This window comes from Ovis aries, chromosome 3, assembly GCF_016772045.2.
Source record: "Ovis aries strain OAR_USU_Benz2616 breed Rambouillet chromosome 3, ARS-UI_Ramb_v3.0, whole genome shotgun sequence".
NCBI lineage: Eukaryota > Metazoa > Chordata > Mammalia > Artiodactyla > Bovidae > Ovis > Ovis aries.
In genome coordinates this window covers 68,195,382-68,213,120 of record NC_056056.1, presented here as the reverse complement: position 1 = coordinate 68,213,120, position 17,739 = coordinate 68,195,382, and the positions used below count along the sequence as shown (strand labels likewise).

The 17,739-nt window shown below is 40.8% G+C and overlaps 1 protein-coding gene across 7 annotated transcripts in view; it reads right to left on the bottom strand.

Annotated features, from left to right (window-relative positions):
- EFEMP1 (EGF containing fibulin extracellular matrix protein 1) overlaps positions 1-3,402 on the bottom strand; it is a 70,171-nt gene extending 66,769 nt beyond the window's left edge. For 2 of the 7 annotated variants that reach the window (XM_012171221.4, XM_042246139.1), the window contains exons 1-2: positions 3,249-3,402; positions 1,985-2,072 (exon numbers count right to left, since the gene is read on the bottom strand). In XM_012171221.4, the coding sequence (XP_012026611.3) occupies positions 1,985-2,065 (81 nt within the window). In that variant the 5' untranslated portion in view covers positions 2,066-2,072; positions 3,249-3,402. Of the gene's footprint in view, positions 1-1,984; positions 2,136-2,814; positions 2,984-3,248 lie in introns of those variants that run through there. The other 5 variants (XM_042246136.1, XM_042246140.1, XM_027966816.2 and 2 more) reach the window with 3 other exon arrangements.
- Between the last annotated feature and the right edge of the window lie 14,337 nt (positions 3,403-17,739).

Sequence of the window (17,739 nt, the reverse complement as noted above, 5' to 3'; positions counted from 1 at the left end):
AACAGTACTTTTCTCAGATTAAATTCCCCAAGGTTAAGGTCTGAAATTTTTTAGTAAACAATTAAGCTTGAATTGTTTTGATAGTGATGAGAATTGCTTATGCACAGGGCAGGTACAAGACGAATACATAACTGAATGGATCCTATCTTTAATATGAAAGGAGAATATGAGGCTGTCTTGTGGATATGATCCCATCCTTCTGAAAAGTATCATTCAAGCCAGGTAGAATGGTAGTTCACTTGATAAATTTGTATGCTAAATAGAGGAGACTTGCAGTTTGTTTTAGGGTTTCAGTTCCAGGACATTCAATATGGATCATATTAAACAAGCCTAGACTGAATTTAGTTTCACCACTTATTGGCTGTGTAGTCCTTAATTTAGATACCTCTCTAATCTTTAGTTCTACTGTTAGTAGAAGTAAGAGCATGCCACTTAGCTCATATTTTGCTATGAGGATGAAAAGAGATAGTGTCTCCATAGGGAGTTACTAAAATAAAGTTACATCTTGTCCTTTAACCATGAACTAATAGCCATATACAGTTTAAAAGAGAATAGATTTAATCTTGGCACAGAAAGGGTGCCATATCTGAGAAACCTGGTACACTACTGGTGAACCCTAGTTAGCGGTCTTAAAACTACAGTGTCTAAACCACAGGGAACTTTCTTGCTGAAGATGAGTAAGGTTTAGGTGATTAGCAAAGGGAAGGGAGTACAAGATAAGCAATTGTAAAAAGCAATAAAATCTATCATTACATGAATATAAAAGGGGGTAGCTAATTTAATTTTAACTCCCTAAGAAGGTAGTAAGTTTAGCTCGAAGAACAAAACAATTTCATCTGAAGATAAACAACACATGTATTCATTTCTCTTGCTTTATTTATCTTCAGCAGAGGAAGCAACTACATTTACCATTAAGTTAACAAAATATTTATACTAAACCCCATTTGATTTATAGTTGATCTGGACAACAAGGAACATTTGCCAGATGAATACTAACATTCTAGGGATATTACTGTATCAAAAAAGTGAGATAATGTTTATTATCAGTAATTAACTTTAGCTCACTTTTAAGAGTTTTATTTTCAAAATTTTTCAACATTCTTTTGAGTAAGATTACTTAATTTTAAGTTGGGAGCAAGTAGAAAAATATGTTTTTCATATTCTGATCCAGGACAAATGTCATTTGCCTCACAACACTGATTAAAGACTAGAAAACACAAAACAGAGGTGCAAACAAACTTAACAGAAGTGAGGCAAGCACTGCTCTCTGTTCTCACCATCCATTCTGGGCAGTGGTGGGGAGGGGTGGTTAGATGATGATATTTTCAATATTTTATTCAATGTTGATTGTACTCATACAATTAGCTAATGAATAAAAATTACTTGGAAATATCAGATATGCTAATCAGAAAATACAAAACCAAATTTCACACAATGCATTTTACCAAATACTGCATCCTGGTAACACATGTCTGAGTGGCATTTATATGAGCTATCAGTTAGATTGTAAGTGAATAATAGCCTTTATAAAGTCGAGAAAATCCACTTACATGAGAACATAAGTCACATGCACAAATGAGGTGATGGGCTTTATGATATTTAACATTCCTATTTGAGTCTTACTCCTTGAGTTCTGGTTTTATCTGCATATATATTGTAATTCATGTTTTCCAATTACTTATACTCATTAATATGCTGAATATAAACATGTAGCTTACTTTGATTTTTGTTTTAAAGGAGTTTCCCTTTTTGGCCTTGCATAAATCCTTACATTTTGGTCCCTATCTCAAATGGCGATCTAAGTGAACTTTTGAAAGGACGGGCTATTTACAACGGATCTTAAACGTGAACCTTGCTAACGCTGGTTTAATTTATTACCCTCCACAGAGAATAGCCCACATAGACTGGCAGGACTGGATAAAGTCTCCCTTGTGCCACAGAATCCCACTGAACCGCAGTTGTCTCAAATTCCATCACCCCTTACCGTGTATGTGATGGTTTCTTCAGTGTCCTGTGACTTGACCAACGCCAGAGTCAGCATAGTTAGGAAAAGGGCTTTCAACATCGTGAATCTCAAATAAAACACAGTACAAACCGATGCTTAGCAGCTGCAGCGGAGGAAAATAAAACTTCAGCTGTAAAGTAACGAGCAAGGTAGAGAAGGTGTAGAAGGCTGAGGCTCTGTCATACACAACTTCTAATCTACTTCTCATCTCCCCACCCCCTCCTCAACTTCCCCTTGGCCAAACGGGACACCAAAGGCTGAAGACGGCTGCAGAATTACATTTCGATTTACATTGTCCGGCTACGATGAACATACACAAAAGCTGTAAGATACGCAACTTACACTGCACCTACAATAGGCTCGAGAAAGGGGGTGAAAGAGAAAGAATACAGGGTAATTAATTTCAAAGGTGACGGTGCATTTTTTTTTCGAGGGTGGAAGTGGGGCAGCAAATCTCATATTCCTCTGAACGTTAAGGCTTTCCCTATAAGCTCACCTTTAGCTAGTTAAGTTCCTTGCAAAGTTCAGTAGAAAAACTTGTGAACCAATATCAATTATCTTGGCTTCAAACTTTTTTTTTTTTTTTTTTAACAAAATACCACAGCGAAACTCCGGAGCAATCTCCTCCCATAGTAAAATACCTGCCCTTCAGAACTCCTTCTCACATTCCCCAGCGCAAACTCTCCAAGTGGCATTTCCACGCGTTCTCTGTGAGCAGCTTTGTTTAAAAGCCCCAGGTGGTGTAGAGGAGCAGCCCAAGCGTCTAGTTCCCTCGCGCCTTACGGGTGTCTCGGTCCCCGAAATGCTACCTTCAGGATCCGGTCTGTCTAAGGCCAGAACTGGGGAACCACACCGCAGCCCAAAGTACCAGTTTCAGGGCGGCCGGCCAGGCGTCCTCAGGGAGGCGAGGTCCCCTTTCTTAACTATATTAACATGCGGCTGTCTCTGGGGAGCTGCTCGGTGCTCCAGCTTCTAACCAGTTCCGGTGGAATCCAGGTGCGGCTTAAATCTCACACACTGGCCCCCTGAAACTTTTAAAACTTCGTTTTCGGGCAAAGCCTTGTCGGTTGATTGTCGGCACGCACACACATGCCCATCCAAACAGATGTCACCTAGTGCTCGCACATCCTGACAGATCGCATTCCGAGACCTCACACCTCCACCTCCCTCTCTGCCTTAGAGATCCTGCACTGTGTGGGGGCAGTCCTCAGGTCCACTGCACCCCTCAAGTCACCCCACTTACTCCTCGGCGCGCGGCCCCGCGGGCACTGGGTGCGCTGGTGTGACCCCCGCTCTGGGGCTCCTACCTGCGCGGCCGCGCGGCGCTCCGGGCCCGGGCAGCGAGGGGAGAGCGCAGGGGAGGGCAGCCCCGTGGGTCTGAACTGGCGAGGTCTGGCAGCGGCCGCGGCAGGAGGAGGAGGAGAAAAGGAGGAAAAGGGGAGGGCGAAGGGGGGCGGAGGAGAGAGCTGAGGGAGGCGCAAGGGCTGAGCTGAGCGCAGCAAACCCGGAGGGAGGGCGCGCTGCGCAGCTGGGTCTGCGCCCCTTCCTCCGAGGGCGCTTGCCCGCCCCTCCCAACCCCTCACCCTTAGTTCCCAGACGCGCCGGAACTCTAGGCAGAAGATGGCACGTTTGGCATGTGATGTTTGGGATTTGAATAGGCCTTGGTGATGCTCCAGCCTCCCAGGCAATTTCTCGTGCCCCACGGAGTGGAAAACTGCTCTCCTAGAGAGCTTGTGAGCGTCCTGAGAAATTACTTAAACACACACACACACACACACACACACACACACAATAAGTGAATCCTAGGAGAGTAAATTAACCCCATTTATAGGACTAGTTCTTTTGCCTTATCTTTAAGATATTTTTGGGGTGGGGGAGGGGATAGGGGAGTGGCTGCTGCTGCCGCTGCTAAGTCGCTTCATTCGTGTCCGACTCTGTGCGACCCCACAGACGGCAGCCCACCAGGCTCTGCTGTCCCTGGGATTCTCCAGGCAAGAACACTGGAGTGGGTTGCCATTTCCTTCTCCAGGGGAGTGTCTACTTCCTCAAATATAGAAAAAGAGCATTCATAATGTTGTAGCCATGCGTTCTGGGAAACAAACTCACTCAGAAGGACAATGCAGATAGTGGAGTGCAGTTTATTACACTGGGGGGGCCCAAGGCAGAGTCTTCTCTTAGCCAAGGACCCTGACCAGTTTTTCTGAAAACCTTATATGCCCTAAGTGCTACTGCTACTGCTGCTAAGTCACTTCAGTCGTGTCCGACTCTGTGTGACCCCACAGATGGCAGCCCACCAGGCTCCCCCATCCCTGGGATTCTCCAGGCAAGAACACTGGAGTGGGTTGCCATTTCCTTCTCCAATGCATGAAAGTGAAAATTGAAAGGGAAGTCACTCAGTCCTATCCGGCTCTTAGCCACCCCATGGACTTCAGCCTACCGGGCTCCTCTGTCCATGGGAGTTTCCAGGCAAGAGTACTGGAGTGGGGTGCCCAACCCACCTCCCCAAGTTCCCTGAAACTAGTCTGAACAAAGGAAAAGAAAGATACAATCAAAGGTAACCCGTGATTCATATGCCTTAAGCCTAGGTAGTTAACAATGGACAATTATCAATAGGCCTGTGGTCATACCCCAATAAGCATAATAGAAGTTATGATTCTATTTGGTTACACAGATAATTAGGGTATTCTTTTAGGCAACAGAGAGTCTAGGTACGAGCCCTGGGGCTCCTCCATCCAGGGGCCCTGGTTTTCCAGTTGGTATATCGTTTCCATAGATACTGGGCATTTAGCTCAAAGTCCATAGTCTGGCCCAAGATGGAGTCCTGCTTTCAAGATGGAGCCTGTTCTGTCTGTTTCCTCCTTCAATTCAACAAATATTTGTGACTTACTGTGTGCGAGGTGTTGGGAATAGGCCAAGTAGAACTCACACAAAATTGTGAGGTTGCGTTGTTTTTTGTCTCTCAACCACACCCCTCACCCCTTTATCATCTACTGCTTTTCTTCTCTCCACTGGTTCATTTATGGGAGTCCCCAACATTGGTCATTCAAAGTTGGATATTTCACTCTCACCTTTCATACTAATGGTGGCATTTCAGGAATTTGGAGAGAAAAAAAAATTTTTTTTCTGGCTTCTTCAAATCATACCACACAGATTGTGGTTATCTTTGAAAGCTCCAACTCTAAAGTCAGATTAATAGTTTGCCTCCAAGGCAGTTATGACTTCTGAAGAAAATAGTTTCATGAATAAGACAATATGCAAGCTGAAGTTGTTGACTCAGCACCCCCTCAGCAGGGACAGAGGCTCCGCCCAATAGCTCCTTCTCCTTCCCTGCAGACCAAAGGGCAGCTAATGATAGGGAATGCAAGAGAGAGAGAGAGAGGCTGCCGGGGGGTGGGTGGGGGGGTGGGGGGGTGGGGGGCTAAGGGGCTGGGGGGCTGGGGGGTGGCGGGGGGAAGCCTCTGTCCTTATCTCTGGGGTATGTAGTAGGTTTCCAGCCTTGCTAGTTTGGTTGCAAGTCCCACAACAGTGGACAAGATCAGAGGAGCTTCACCACTCTGATGCTTCACCACAGTTATTTTAGTGTATGGGGTTTTGGTAATAGTATTGAAGATTTTGGTGCTAGAATTTCAGTGTTTGTTTCCCCAGTCGTTCAGTTCAGTTCAGTTCAGTCGCTCAGTCATGTCTGACCCATTAGTGACCTCCAAACTTTAGTAAATTGTATCTTTGCTTTTGTACAGTAAGAAGATCTGTCTAGGCATTTTCTTCTACTTTTTGAGTTCTTTTTACCTATCTTCAGCCCTTTCCCCAGGAAAAAAAGGGGGTTAAAACTCCCAAATTTCTATCTCCAGCCAGGAATTGTTCCTGTACATCCAACTCCTGACCTGCTATCTTCATTTGTGCACCTAATGGACATTTCAAACTGAACAGTCTGCTGACTTTCACCCTTCTTCCCAACCTTCTCTGCCTACCTGCTTCACCATCTCAATGAACAGCAATTTCATCTTTCCATTTGCTTAGATCCAAGATCACAGAGTCATCCTTGGTTTCTCTTTTTTTCTTACACACCCTGCAGTCAGTCCTTCAGAAAACTCTATTGGCTCCATCTTTAAACTGTATCCAGAACTGAACAACTTCTCATAACTTCTTTCATGACCATGCCACCACCATCTTCCACACAAATTATTTTAGCTTCCTTATCTTTCTCCTTACTTATACCCTCACTTCTCTGCAGCCATTTCTCAGCAGAAGTTCATGTAAATGGAATTCTAGAACATGTACATTTTTGCATCTGGCTTCCTTCACTCAGCATACTTTTGAGATGCATCCTTGCTGTTAGGTATATCAGAAGTTCACTCCTTTTTAATAAATGAGTATTGTTCCACTGTGTGGATATACCCTGGTTTGTTTATCTGTTCACCTGTTGATGGGTATTTGGATTGTTTGTGGATAAAGCCATCATGGACATTTAATGTAGAAAATTTTGTGTGGACATATGTTTTCCCTTCATTTAGATAAATACTTAGGAGTGGAATCTCTGGGTCATATGGTATAGGTATGTTTAAGTTTATAAAAAAGTGCCAAAGTATTTCCCAAAGTAGCCATACCACTTTGCATTCCTACCAGCAGTATGTGAAACTTTGTGATATTGTGAGCAACTTATAATGTTAGCCATTTTATGGCAGGTGTGTAAGTGGCAGCTCATTGTGGTTTTATATTATGTTTCTCTGATATCTAATGATACTGAACTTTTTTATATGCTCATTATCCACCATTATGTCTTCTTTTGTGAAGAGCCCATTCAAATCTTTAATTTATTTCTTTATTTTTGTTTTTTTGTCTTATTAGTAGTAAGAGCTTTTTTAAAAATACAAGTTCTCCCTGCAAGTTCTTTGTCTGATTTTTGAATGTTTTCTCCCAGTCTTTGTTTTGCCTTTTCATTCTCTTAATGCTGCTTTTTTGAGAGCAAACATTTTTAAATTTGATGAAGTCTAACATTAATTTTTTCTTTTATGTTTTGACCTCTTTATTTACTATTTATAAAATCTTACCTTTGGGAAATCTTGTAAGTGCTATAAGCCTCAGTTCCTGCTTCTATAAAATGGGAAGGATAACATACTTTCTTTCTTAAGGTTGTGGGGACTAGGTAAGAAACTCATGGTAAATATCAAATACATGTGAATGATTGTTCTGAGATATTAGAATATATAGTGTGATGGGCTATAGTAGACTGTTCCTCCATCTTAACTTAACCCAGGATTCTTCAGGTATTCCTTACAATAGGGCATCTCCTGACAGGTCTAAGGTAATGAAATCAGCAATGGCATTCTCTGGCTGTTGTTTCAGGGTAGCCCATCGTCCCACCTCAACCAATCATAACTGAGGGGAAGGATTTCTTTCCTAGGTGAAAGGTCTCCTAAGCCCTCACTGGAGAACAGTGGAGCCCTTTGCCTCCATTGCCGTTGTGTTATGGCAGCCATAACACAGCCCAGAGGTAAGCCAGCCTGAGCATATAGAGGCGATACCTGCTGTGTGTGGCCAACCACATGGAGAAAACCTGGATCTTGATGGATTGTTCAGAGAGCCAACTGACCCTAGAAATCATGATACTTTTAGGGGTCCTCCGCAGTGTTGTTTTAAGAATTAATTAATTAATATTTGGCTGTGGTGGGTTTTTGTTACTCTTTGAGGGCTGTCTCTAGTTGGTGAGCAAGAGGCTACTCTCTAGTTGTGGTGCGTGGGCTTCTCATTGTGGTGACCTCTCTTGTTGTGGAGCACAGGCTTTAGGTGAGCTTCTGTAGTTCTGGTGCCTAGGCTTAGTTGCCCCATGGCATGTGGAATCTTCCCAGAGAAGGGATTGAATTCATGTCTCCTGTATTGGCAGGTGAATTCTTAACCACTTAATCGCTAGGGAAGTCCTCTCCACAATATTTTAATTTTTAAAGTCAGAAGGAATAAATAAATATCCTCCAGTCTGGATTATATTTGTCCCTATACTATTACAATTGTAAAATATAATTTTTATGGAGAAAGGGGCCCAAGAAGGTAAAACTACCAGGGACCAGAAAGTTATAATGTGGCCCTGATTGTTGAGCTTCCAAATTAGCCAGACTTGAACTCTGCACTGACTCTGCACCCCTGTTTTGTGAAGTAATATATTTCCTTATGGCTCAAGCCAGTTTGAGTCAGGTGTTCAGTTACTTGAAACAGAAAACATCTCGCTGTTAACAGGGGAAGAATCCCACTCTGGGAGCTCTGGTTCCTGTGAAGTGTTGTACCTGTGTCCTGCACTCCAGAGTGCCAGGCCTTGGCTGTTTCTTAGGAGAGTCTATTGGGGAGCTTCCCAGGCTTTCTGTCCTGGTACACGTTGAGCATTTCAACCACTCTGCTTGGATCAGCTTCTGGATCCCCCTCCATCCTTTAACCTTTGTGTGTGTGTTTGTGATATTCAAGATTTAAGAACTGAGATCTTCCTTTAACAGTCACTGCCTCTGGAAGACTACTCTGGCAGACAACGCTGGCTTCTCTTCATAGGATTTGAAAAATAACCAGTGATAAGGGAGCCATCTCTTTTCCAGTTTGCCAAATATTATACTATATGTATCACAAAGAAAATTTTCATATTGCTCCCTTTTTAAATGGAGAAGGAAATGGCAACCTACTCCAGTACTCGTACCTGGAAAATCACATGGACAGAGGAGCCTGGTAAGCTACAATCCATGGGGTCACAAAGAGTCAGACACGACTGAGTGACTTCACTTTTTATTTCCCTTTTAAAAAAAATTCCTTGAAAATAATTAGAAGTCTCAAGGACCCACAGGCTTTAATTGAGTCATGGAGCCACAAATCTTGTGGTTAAAACCTGATTAATAATTTTCACTAGTATGTGGGTAACTGGAAAATGAAATCTGTGAAAAAATGTTAAGAAGGCAGTGAAGAAGGCAGTGAAGATGAAACAATTATGTAGGGATTAATGGCAGGGTGATTGACTCATTCCATGTTTCCCAGGACTTTTCCAGTTTTTGCACTGAAAGTTCTATATCCTTGGAAAGCCCTCAATCCTAGGCAAACTTAAAGGTATAGAAAAGAGAACTCCTTGGCAGGCAAGTGGTTAGGACTCTGAACTTTCACTGCTGAGATCTGGGTTCTATCCCTGGTACAGGAACTAAGATCCTGAAAACTGTGTGGTGTGGCCAAAACAAACAAAAGTGAAGAGAAAAGGTGTGGTAGAAAGAAAATATGAGAGGACACAGGAGTTCTTGCCTGGATTTTTGCTGTGCTTTAGCTGGGTAATCATAGCAGTTGCTCAACTTCTTTGTGTCAGTTTTACACAAACACTGACCTGGGTAACAACATTTATTTGTAGTTATTATACTGAACCTACCTGTTGTCACATTCTGCTTACCTGTATTTCTCACATTGCTTTTGCCTGTTCGTCATTTCTTTCCTTACAGTGGTAGGCCATCAGCAGTCTTGCGCATAGAATGCCCCCTAAGTACAAAAAGGAAAAATTCCTAGGTCCAGAAAAATAAGGAGAAATGACTTAGTGCCAGTAAGAGAAGAATGTCAAAGTTTAAAACCTGGCTGTTAGGTCTAGTAAATTGTGGCAGAAGTATTGTCTTCTCTAGTGCCAGTAAAAGAAGAATGTCAAAGTCCAGAACCTGGCTGTTAGGTCTGGTGAGATGGTAGAAGGATTGTCTTCTCTAGTGGTTTAAGTTGTTTCTGTGCTGATGAGCCTGAGGACACAAAGAACACTGAGCCCATGATTCCAGGTTCCTCTGACTGGCAGACAACTCATTCTGCATGAGCTGTCAGGACTTCTGGATTTAGATTTGCCTCTGCAAGCTACATTCAGTATCACGGTAATCCAAGTCTATGCCCAACCAGTAATGCTGAAGAAGCTGAAGTTGAACGGTTCTATGAAGGCCTACAAGACCTTCTAGAACTAACACCAAAAAAGGATGTCTTTTCATTATAGGGGACTGGAATGCAAAAGTAGGAAGTCAAGAGATACTTCAAGTAACAGGCAAATTTGGCCTTGGACTAAAAAATGGAGCAGGGCAAAGGCTGACAGAGTTTTGCCAAGAGAATGCACTAGTCATAGCAAACACCCTCTTCCAACAACACAAGAGAAGACTCTACACATGGACATCACCAGATGGTCAATACTGAAATCATATTGATTATATTCTTTGTAGTTGGAGATGGAGAAGCTCTATACAGTCAGCAAAAGCAAAACTGGGAGCTGACTGTAGCTCAGATCATGAACTCCTTATTAGCACAGACTTAAATTGAAGAAAGCAGGGAAAGCCACTAGCCCAATCAGGTATGATCTAAACAAAATACCTTATGATTATACAGTGGAAGTGACAAATAGTTTCAAGGGATTAGATCTGATAGGCAGAGTACCTGAAGAACTATGGATGGAGGTTCATGACATTGTACAGGAGGCAGTGATCGAGATCATCCCCAAGATAAAGAAATGCAAAAAGGCAGAATGGTTATCTGAGGAGGCCTTACAAATAAGTGAGAAAAGAAGAGAAGCTAAAGGCAAAGGAGAAAAGAAAAGATATACCCATTGACTGCAGAGTTCCAAAGAATAGCAAGGAGAGATAAGAAAGCCTTCCTCAGTGATCAATGCAAAGAAATAGAGGAAAACAATAGAATGGGAAAGACTAGAGATCTCTTCAAGAAAGTTAGAGATACTAAGGGAACATTTCATGCAAAGATGGGCACAATAAAGGACAGAAATGGTATGGACCTAACAGAAGCAGAAGATATTAAGAAGAGGTGGCAAGAATACACGGAAGAACTGTACAAAAAGATCTTCATAACCCAGGTAACCATGATGGTGTGATCACTCACCTAGAGCCAGACATCCTGGAATGTGAAGTCAAGTGGGCCTTAGAAAGCATCACTATGAACAAAGCTAGTAGAGGCGATGGAATTCCAGTTGAGCTATTTCAAATCCTGAAAGATGATGCTGAGAAAGTGCTACACTCAATATGCCAGCAAATTTGGAAAACTCAGCAGTGGCCACAGGACTGGAAAAGGTCAGTTTTCATTCCAGTCCCAAAGAAAAGTAATGCCAAAGAATGCTCAAACTACCACACAATTGCACTCATCTGACACGCTAGCAACATAATGTTAAAATTCTCCAAGTCAGGCTTCAGCAATACGTGAACCGTGAACTTCCAGATGTTCAAGCTGGATTTAGAAAAGGCAGAAGGACCAGAGATCAAATTGCCAACAGCACTGGATCATTGAAAAAGCAAAATAGTTCCAGAAAACATCTACTTCTGCTTTATTGACTATGACAAAGACTTTGCCTGTGTGGATCACAACAAACTGTGGAAAATTCTTCAAGAGGTGGGAATAACAGGCCACCTTACCTGCCTCCTGAGAAATCTGTATGAAGATCAGGAAGCAACAGTTAGAACTGGACATGGAAAAACAGACTAGTTCCAAATTGGGAAAGGAGTGTATCAAGGCTGTATACTGTCACCCTGCTTAGGAATGCCAGGCTGGATGAAGCACAAGCTGGAATCAAGATTGCTGGAAGAAATATCAATAACCTCAGATATGCAGTTGGCACCACCCTTATAGCAGAAAGTGAAAAAGAACTAAAGAGCCTTTTGATGAAAGTGAAAGAGGAGAGTGAAAAAGTTGGCTTAAAGCTCAACATTCAGAAAACTAATATCATGGTATCTGGTCCCATTAGTTTATGGCAAATAGATGGGGAAACAATGGAAATGGTAAGAGACTATTTTTGGGGGCTCCAAAATCACCACAGTTGGTGACTGCAGCCATGAAATTAAAACACGCTTGCTCCTTGGAAGAAAAGCTATGACCAACCTAGACAACATGTTAAAAAGTGGAAACATCAGTTTTCCAACAAAGGTCATTTAGTCAAAGCTATGGTTTTCCAGTGGTCATGTATGGATGTGAAAGTTGGACTATAAAGAAAGCTGAGCATCAAAGAATTGGTGCTTTTGAACTGTGGTGTTGGAGAAGACTCTCTAGAGTCCCTTGGACTACAAGATCCAACCAGTCAATCCTAAAGGAAATCAGTCCTGAAAAATATTCATTGGAAGGACTGATACTTAATCTGAACCTGCAGTCCTCTGGCCACCTGATGCGAAGAGCTGACTCATTGGAAAAGACCCTGATGCTGAAAAAAATTTGAAGGTGGGAGGAGAAGGGGATGGCAGACAATGAGATGGTTGGATGGCATCACTGACTTGATGGACTTGAGTTTGAGCAAGCTCTGCGAGTTGGTGATGGACAAGGAAGCCTGGTGTGCTGCAGTCCATGGTGTCGCAAAGACTCAGACATGACTGAGTGACTGAACTGAACTGAACTCTGAGCTACAAGGTAGGCCAGGACCTGGGGCATCCACCTTGAACTTTTATTTTCATTTATACTGTCATCTCCTTCTATCCAGAGAGTGTACATTCCAAGGCCTCCAGTGGATGCTGAAAACTATGGAAAGTACTGAAGTTTATATATACTATGTTTTTCTTAGGCATACATAATTATGATAAAGTTTAATTTATAAATTAAGCACAGTAAGAGACAACAACTCTTCCCTGGTGATTCAGTCAGTAAAGAGTCTGCCTGCAATGTGGGAGACCTGGGTTCAATCCCTGGGTTGGAAAGATCCCCTGGCAAAGGAAATGGCAACCCACTCCAGTATTCTTACTTGGAGAATTCCATGGACAGAGGAGTCTGGTAGGCTACAGTCCATGGAGTTGCAAAGAGTCGGACATGACTGAGTGACTAACACTTTCACTTTCACAAGAGATAATAACAATAACTAGTAACAAAATGGAACAATTATAATAATATACTGCGATAAAAGTTATGTAGTCTCTCAAATGTCTTATATTGTATTCACACTTCTTGTGATGATGTGGGGTGATAAAATGCTCACGTGACGAGATGAATGAGGTGAATGACAACAGAAATTGTGACTTAACATTAGGCTGCTATTGACATTCTGACAATAAGTCAGAAGTAGTATCTGCTTCTGGTGATCCTGGATCATTGGACCATGATGATGTCTTTGATTGGATGTAGGCAGATGATGTCGATGGTTAGGATCTCAGGTAGGATGGAGCAGGACAGCTCAAGATTTCATCATGACACTCAGAATGGTGCAATTTAAAACTTGAGTTGTTTATTTATGGAATTTTCCATATAATACTTTCAGACCATAGTTGACCTTGGGTGACTGAAACTGTGGGAAGCAAAACCATGGATAACTGGGAACTTCTGTATCCTTTGCTTGCTTATTCTTATGGTTCTTCAATCCAGACACCGCCATCTGGTCTTGAGAATTTCCACTTCAAGTAATTTGTAGGGAGCTTATTTTTCCTCTGACTTTTTGAGTGAGCATGTGGCTCAGACTGTGCCAATAAATATCAAAACTATAGATGCAGTAGTTGGTTCAGAAATAATGGACATACCCTAAGATAACCCCCAATGAGGAGTTAGTGTCGTGTAGGGCTTGGGTCCAGAGAGCTTGGGTTCAAGTCCTGCTGTGCCACTCACTCACTGTGTGAACTTGGGAAAGTTACTTAAGTCTTTTGGGACCTTGATTTCCTCATATGTGAGATGGGAATAATTATAATTCCTAGCTCATAGAGTTTTTATGAGTATTAAACAAGAAAATGGACATAAAGGCTTTAGTACAATTCTTTGCACATAGCTATTGCTGTAGTTGTTATTACTGATCATGGTGACTTAAGTCAGATAATCAGATTAACTGAATGATAGAATGAAAGAGGTCATTAAGGTTAAAAAATTTCTTCATATTTTTGTGTGTAACTTTCTCTAATTTATGGGATATTTAGAAGAATCAGGGTCTAGACGCTTAGTCTGCTGCAGTTTGATGACTGGGTCATGGAAATCTGTGGCCCCACTCTGAACAATGTCCTCAGACAATAGTATTTTTTGAATAAATGGATCTAAGTGGCTTATAAAATTATACTTCTTTACTGGTAGTAAATAGTAGTAGTTACCATTTTTACAGTCATTACACCATGTGTAAAAGAACTATTATTGTGCCTGTTTTACTAGAAAAGAAATTGAGTCACTGAGCAGTTTAGTAACTTGCTCTGTTCATATAGTAGTGAGCAGCAAAGTGGGGATTCAAAAAGCAGGCTGTCTGGTGCCAGAACCCTTGTTCTGAATTCTCATCTCTGTTACTCCTTCCCCACCACCAACGGAATTTAGGATTTCAGGGACAGAACAGAAGCATTGTGTTGCCACTACAGAGATTCAAACTGATATGTAGATTGAGCAGACTGTAATTGGAGATTGCAATAAATTCACCTTGAAAGATTTGAAGATCTGTTTGGTTGGAGTGGGTGGGGGGCAGGGGGCACGGCAATCACAGTTTAGAAGGAATTCACAGATGTTGATGACTACACATTGTGTTTTAAGTCTCCATTTATATCTAAAAGAAAGATGCCCTGTGAGTGTAGCTCAGTTCTGCTGCTGCTGCTGCTAAGTCGCTTCAGTCGTATCCGACTCTGTGCGACCCCATAGATGGCAGCCCACCAGGTTCCGCCATCCCTGGGATTCTCCAGGCAAGAACACTGGAGTGGGTTGCCATTTCCTTCTCCAATGCATATAAGTGAAAAGTGAAAGTGAAGTCGCTCAGTCGTGTCCGACCCTCAGCGACCCCATGGACTGCAGCCTACCATGCTCCTCCGTCCAGGAGTGGCTGATTAAGGTGCATGCTGTGTCCAGCTTTGGGTACCCCTGGTATTCTAGAGACCAACACATGAACAGCAGAAATGGCCTATAACTTTTGGCCATATAACCAAATCAGACAGTATTTGGGTCCAGTTGGTTTGTGAGAGTATATGCTGTTATGAATATGTTGAAAGAGAAGCCAATGTTGGGATCAGATTTGCCTGTACAAACCTTTGCCTTTCATAAAAACAGCTTTTTTTGTTAAACACTAGATTTCTTAGTATCATGATAAAATTTGATTACTGGCTACTGGTAGCCCCTGTAATGTCATTTTGCAAGAATAATGTTGATTAAATTATTTATTTTCTTGGGCTGCTTTCATATTGATGCTTAAAAATTCAGCATTTTTTAATAGCTAAGTTTATCATTATTATCCAAGAAAATTTTCTTGTGGTGAATACACATATGAGTTTCTGATATACTTGTCTTTATTAAATAAGTAGTCTTTAATAGTCTTTTTAGTGCTAAGTTTCTTTTATTTTAATATTATTTTTTGTCGCTGAATTGGAGTCAGCATCAGGCCAAGAGAAAATATGAATTTTAAGTGGGTTTTCAGCACACACCTGAGTCTTTTCAAATACACACACACACACACACACACACACACACACACACACTCCACAGAAGATAATGTGTGTTTATGAAATTGATTGCTGAAACAACACCAAACATTAACCTATGTGATTGGTGGCCTGTGCTTTAGAAGAAGACTTGTTGAAATACATGGAAGTTGGATTGCAGCTTTGGCCTCAAAGAATATTGGCAAATTTGCTTTTATGTGATATTAATTTGCCTCAATTATGTCATTGGTGAGTTCTTTGTTTTAGTGAATGCCAGATGTATTCTTCTTCAGAATATATTTGGTGAAACTCTTTTTCTAAATGCCAAACGGACATGAGAAAACTTTCAGTCATCTGGAGCTCGTAAATTGTTCTGAAATTTTTGGAATTTTATTGAAGGCTTGATTTCATCATAGAGCAGAGAATACCTTGGATGAATAAAAAGCAAATCAATCAGAAATGATTGGAACCAGTAATTAGAATTTCCTTGGAGAGAAAAAAATGTATGATGTAAATCCATGGCCTGGCAAAAAAAACCCTCGAAAAAACCAAAGTTGCTTTCTAACAAGTTATCAGATCTTACAGAGCAACTTCAGATGCGGACACAGATGTGAAGCTTTATTTTGTTTCCAGCAACAAGTTCCTCCCTCTCTTTTTTCAAAATTAGCTTTTCCGGAAACTTCATTTGACTAATCAAGGCTGATGGAATTTTGAAATGACTGCAGAGCATGAAATTAGAAATAACGTCCTGTGAAAATCAGTAACTTTATTTCAATATGTAATTTAATGAAATGGGTCATCACTCTCCCACTTTTGTGAGTTTGGAATCTTTCCATAATATTCTGTTGACTTTAAGAATTTTCTGTGTTCTACTTTCCAATTTTGTTTACCTTATTTGAAGTATTTTTCCCTTTTGTTGTGAATTTTTATTTGAATAGAAAATCTCCCTTATCTGTCCTTTTGTGAATACTTAAACTTGTATCTTGATACTGATTAAAGATAACAAAGCAGGTTTCAAATCTCTTTGAAAATGGTTTTTAAAATGTGTAATAGAGTTACTAAAACTGATTTATGATTTTCCCCCTTTAGTATGTCTTATCTTATACCAATGGAACTACTGAGACCAAAGCCTAAAATGGAATGGACATTATTATTTTCTCTCTGTCCTTGGAGGAATTTTAAGGCATAAATTATTTTGATAAACTAGCATTAACTTCTTTCTCACTGTAGAATGTAGAAAGGGAAAAAAAATCCCCTTCTTCTTGGAATTTATAGTATGCTGCTAACGGAAAAAGTATAAGGAATGAAATATCTGACTTTTATCATTGATTAAATAAGGCAAATATGGAAACTCTATTCAAGGTAAGAGGCTAAAAGTTTATATATCTGCAAGGGAGATATCACAAAGATATTGCTTGGGTTTAAGTTGTTGTTGGTTTTTTAAAAAATAACTCTGTTCAATTTGGGAATGCATGTAAGAATTAAAGATTTTAAAATTTAAAAATAAAAAAATAAAAAAATAAAAAAATAAAAAAAAAAAGTCCACCTAAAAAAAAAAAAAAACAAAACTCTGTTCATTCAGATGATTCAATTGCAGTTAATTTTTTAAAAGGCCAAGAGTTATAAAATACTTGAATTTATTCAGTACAGTTGGAAGAATGGCAGGATAAGAAAGGACTTTCCAATCTGATCTAAGAAAGATGAATTCCTTTTATGGAGAAAAGGAAAAAGAAGAAAAAGGGAATCTTAGCAGTCATCTGCTCCAATTACCATGAGGGAATTAGAACTTAGATGACTTGTCCAGCTTAACCCTTGTTAGTAGTAGAGCCAAGGACTAGAACTAGGTGTCTTCATACCTTGTCTTTGGAGCATTCCACCTCCCTGTCCAATCTCTTTATCTACAGCCTCCTTGGTCTCTTTCACATAACCATCATTGTTATCATCTATTCATGCAATACAAATTGAGCATTAGACTGAGGCACTGTTTCAAGGCTTAAGGAGCTGTTGGGTGGAGCTGACAAGTAAGTGTGCAGGATGACATAGATCTTATCTCTTTTGCCAGGCTCTGATTTTCTTGAAGTCAGGGACTATGTTTATTTGCCTCCCTTCCAGTCCACATTGCAGAACATGCTCTATGAAGTTTTATGCAGAATGTCCTCTGCCTTAGAAAATTTCTCTACCGGTCCCTAGTCTATGAATCTTTCTATCTTGATTTCTACCTGTTGCCTCTTATCCTCCTGTATCCTCCTTTGGACTAACAATTTGCTTGGTTAACCTGACTTTGATTTTGGTGTTTCTCCTGGAGATTACCTTTTATATTAATATCATTTCTGCTTAGCACTATGCTCTATAGTCTTTGGTCAAATGACCCTTGTATTTGCCCTTACTGCAAGCTCCCAAGATACTGCCCATAGC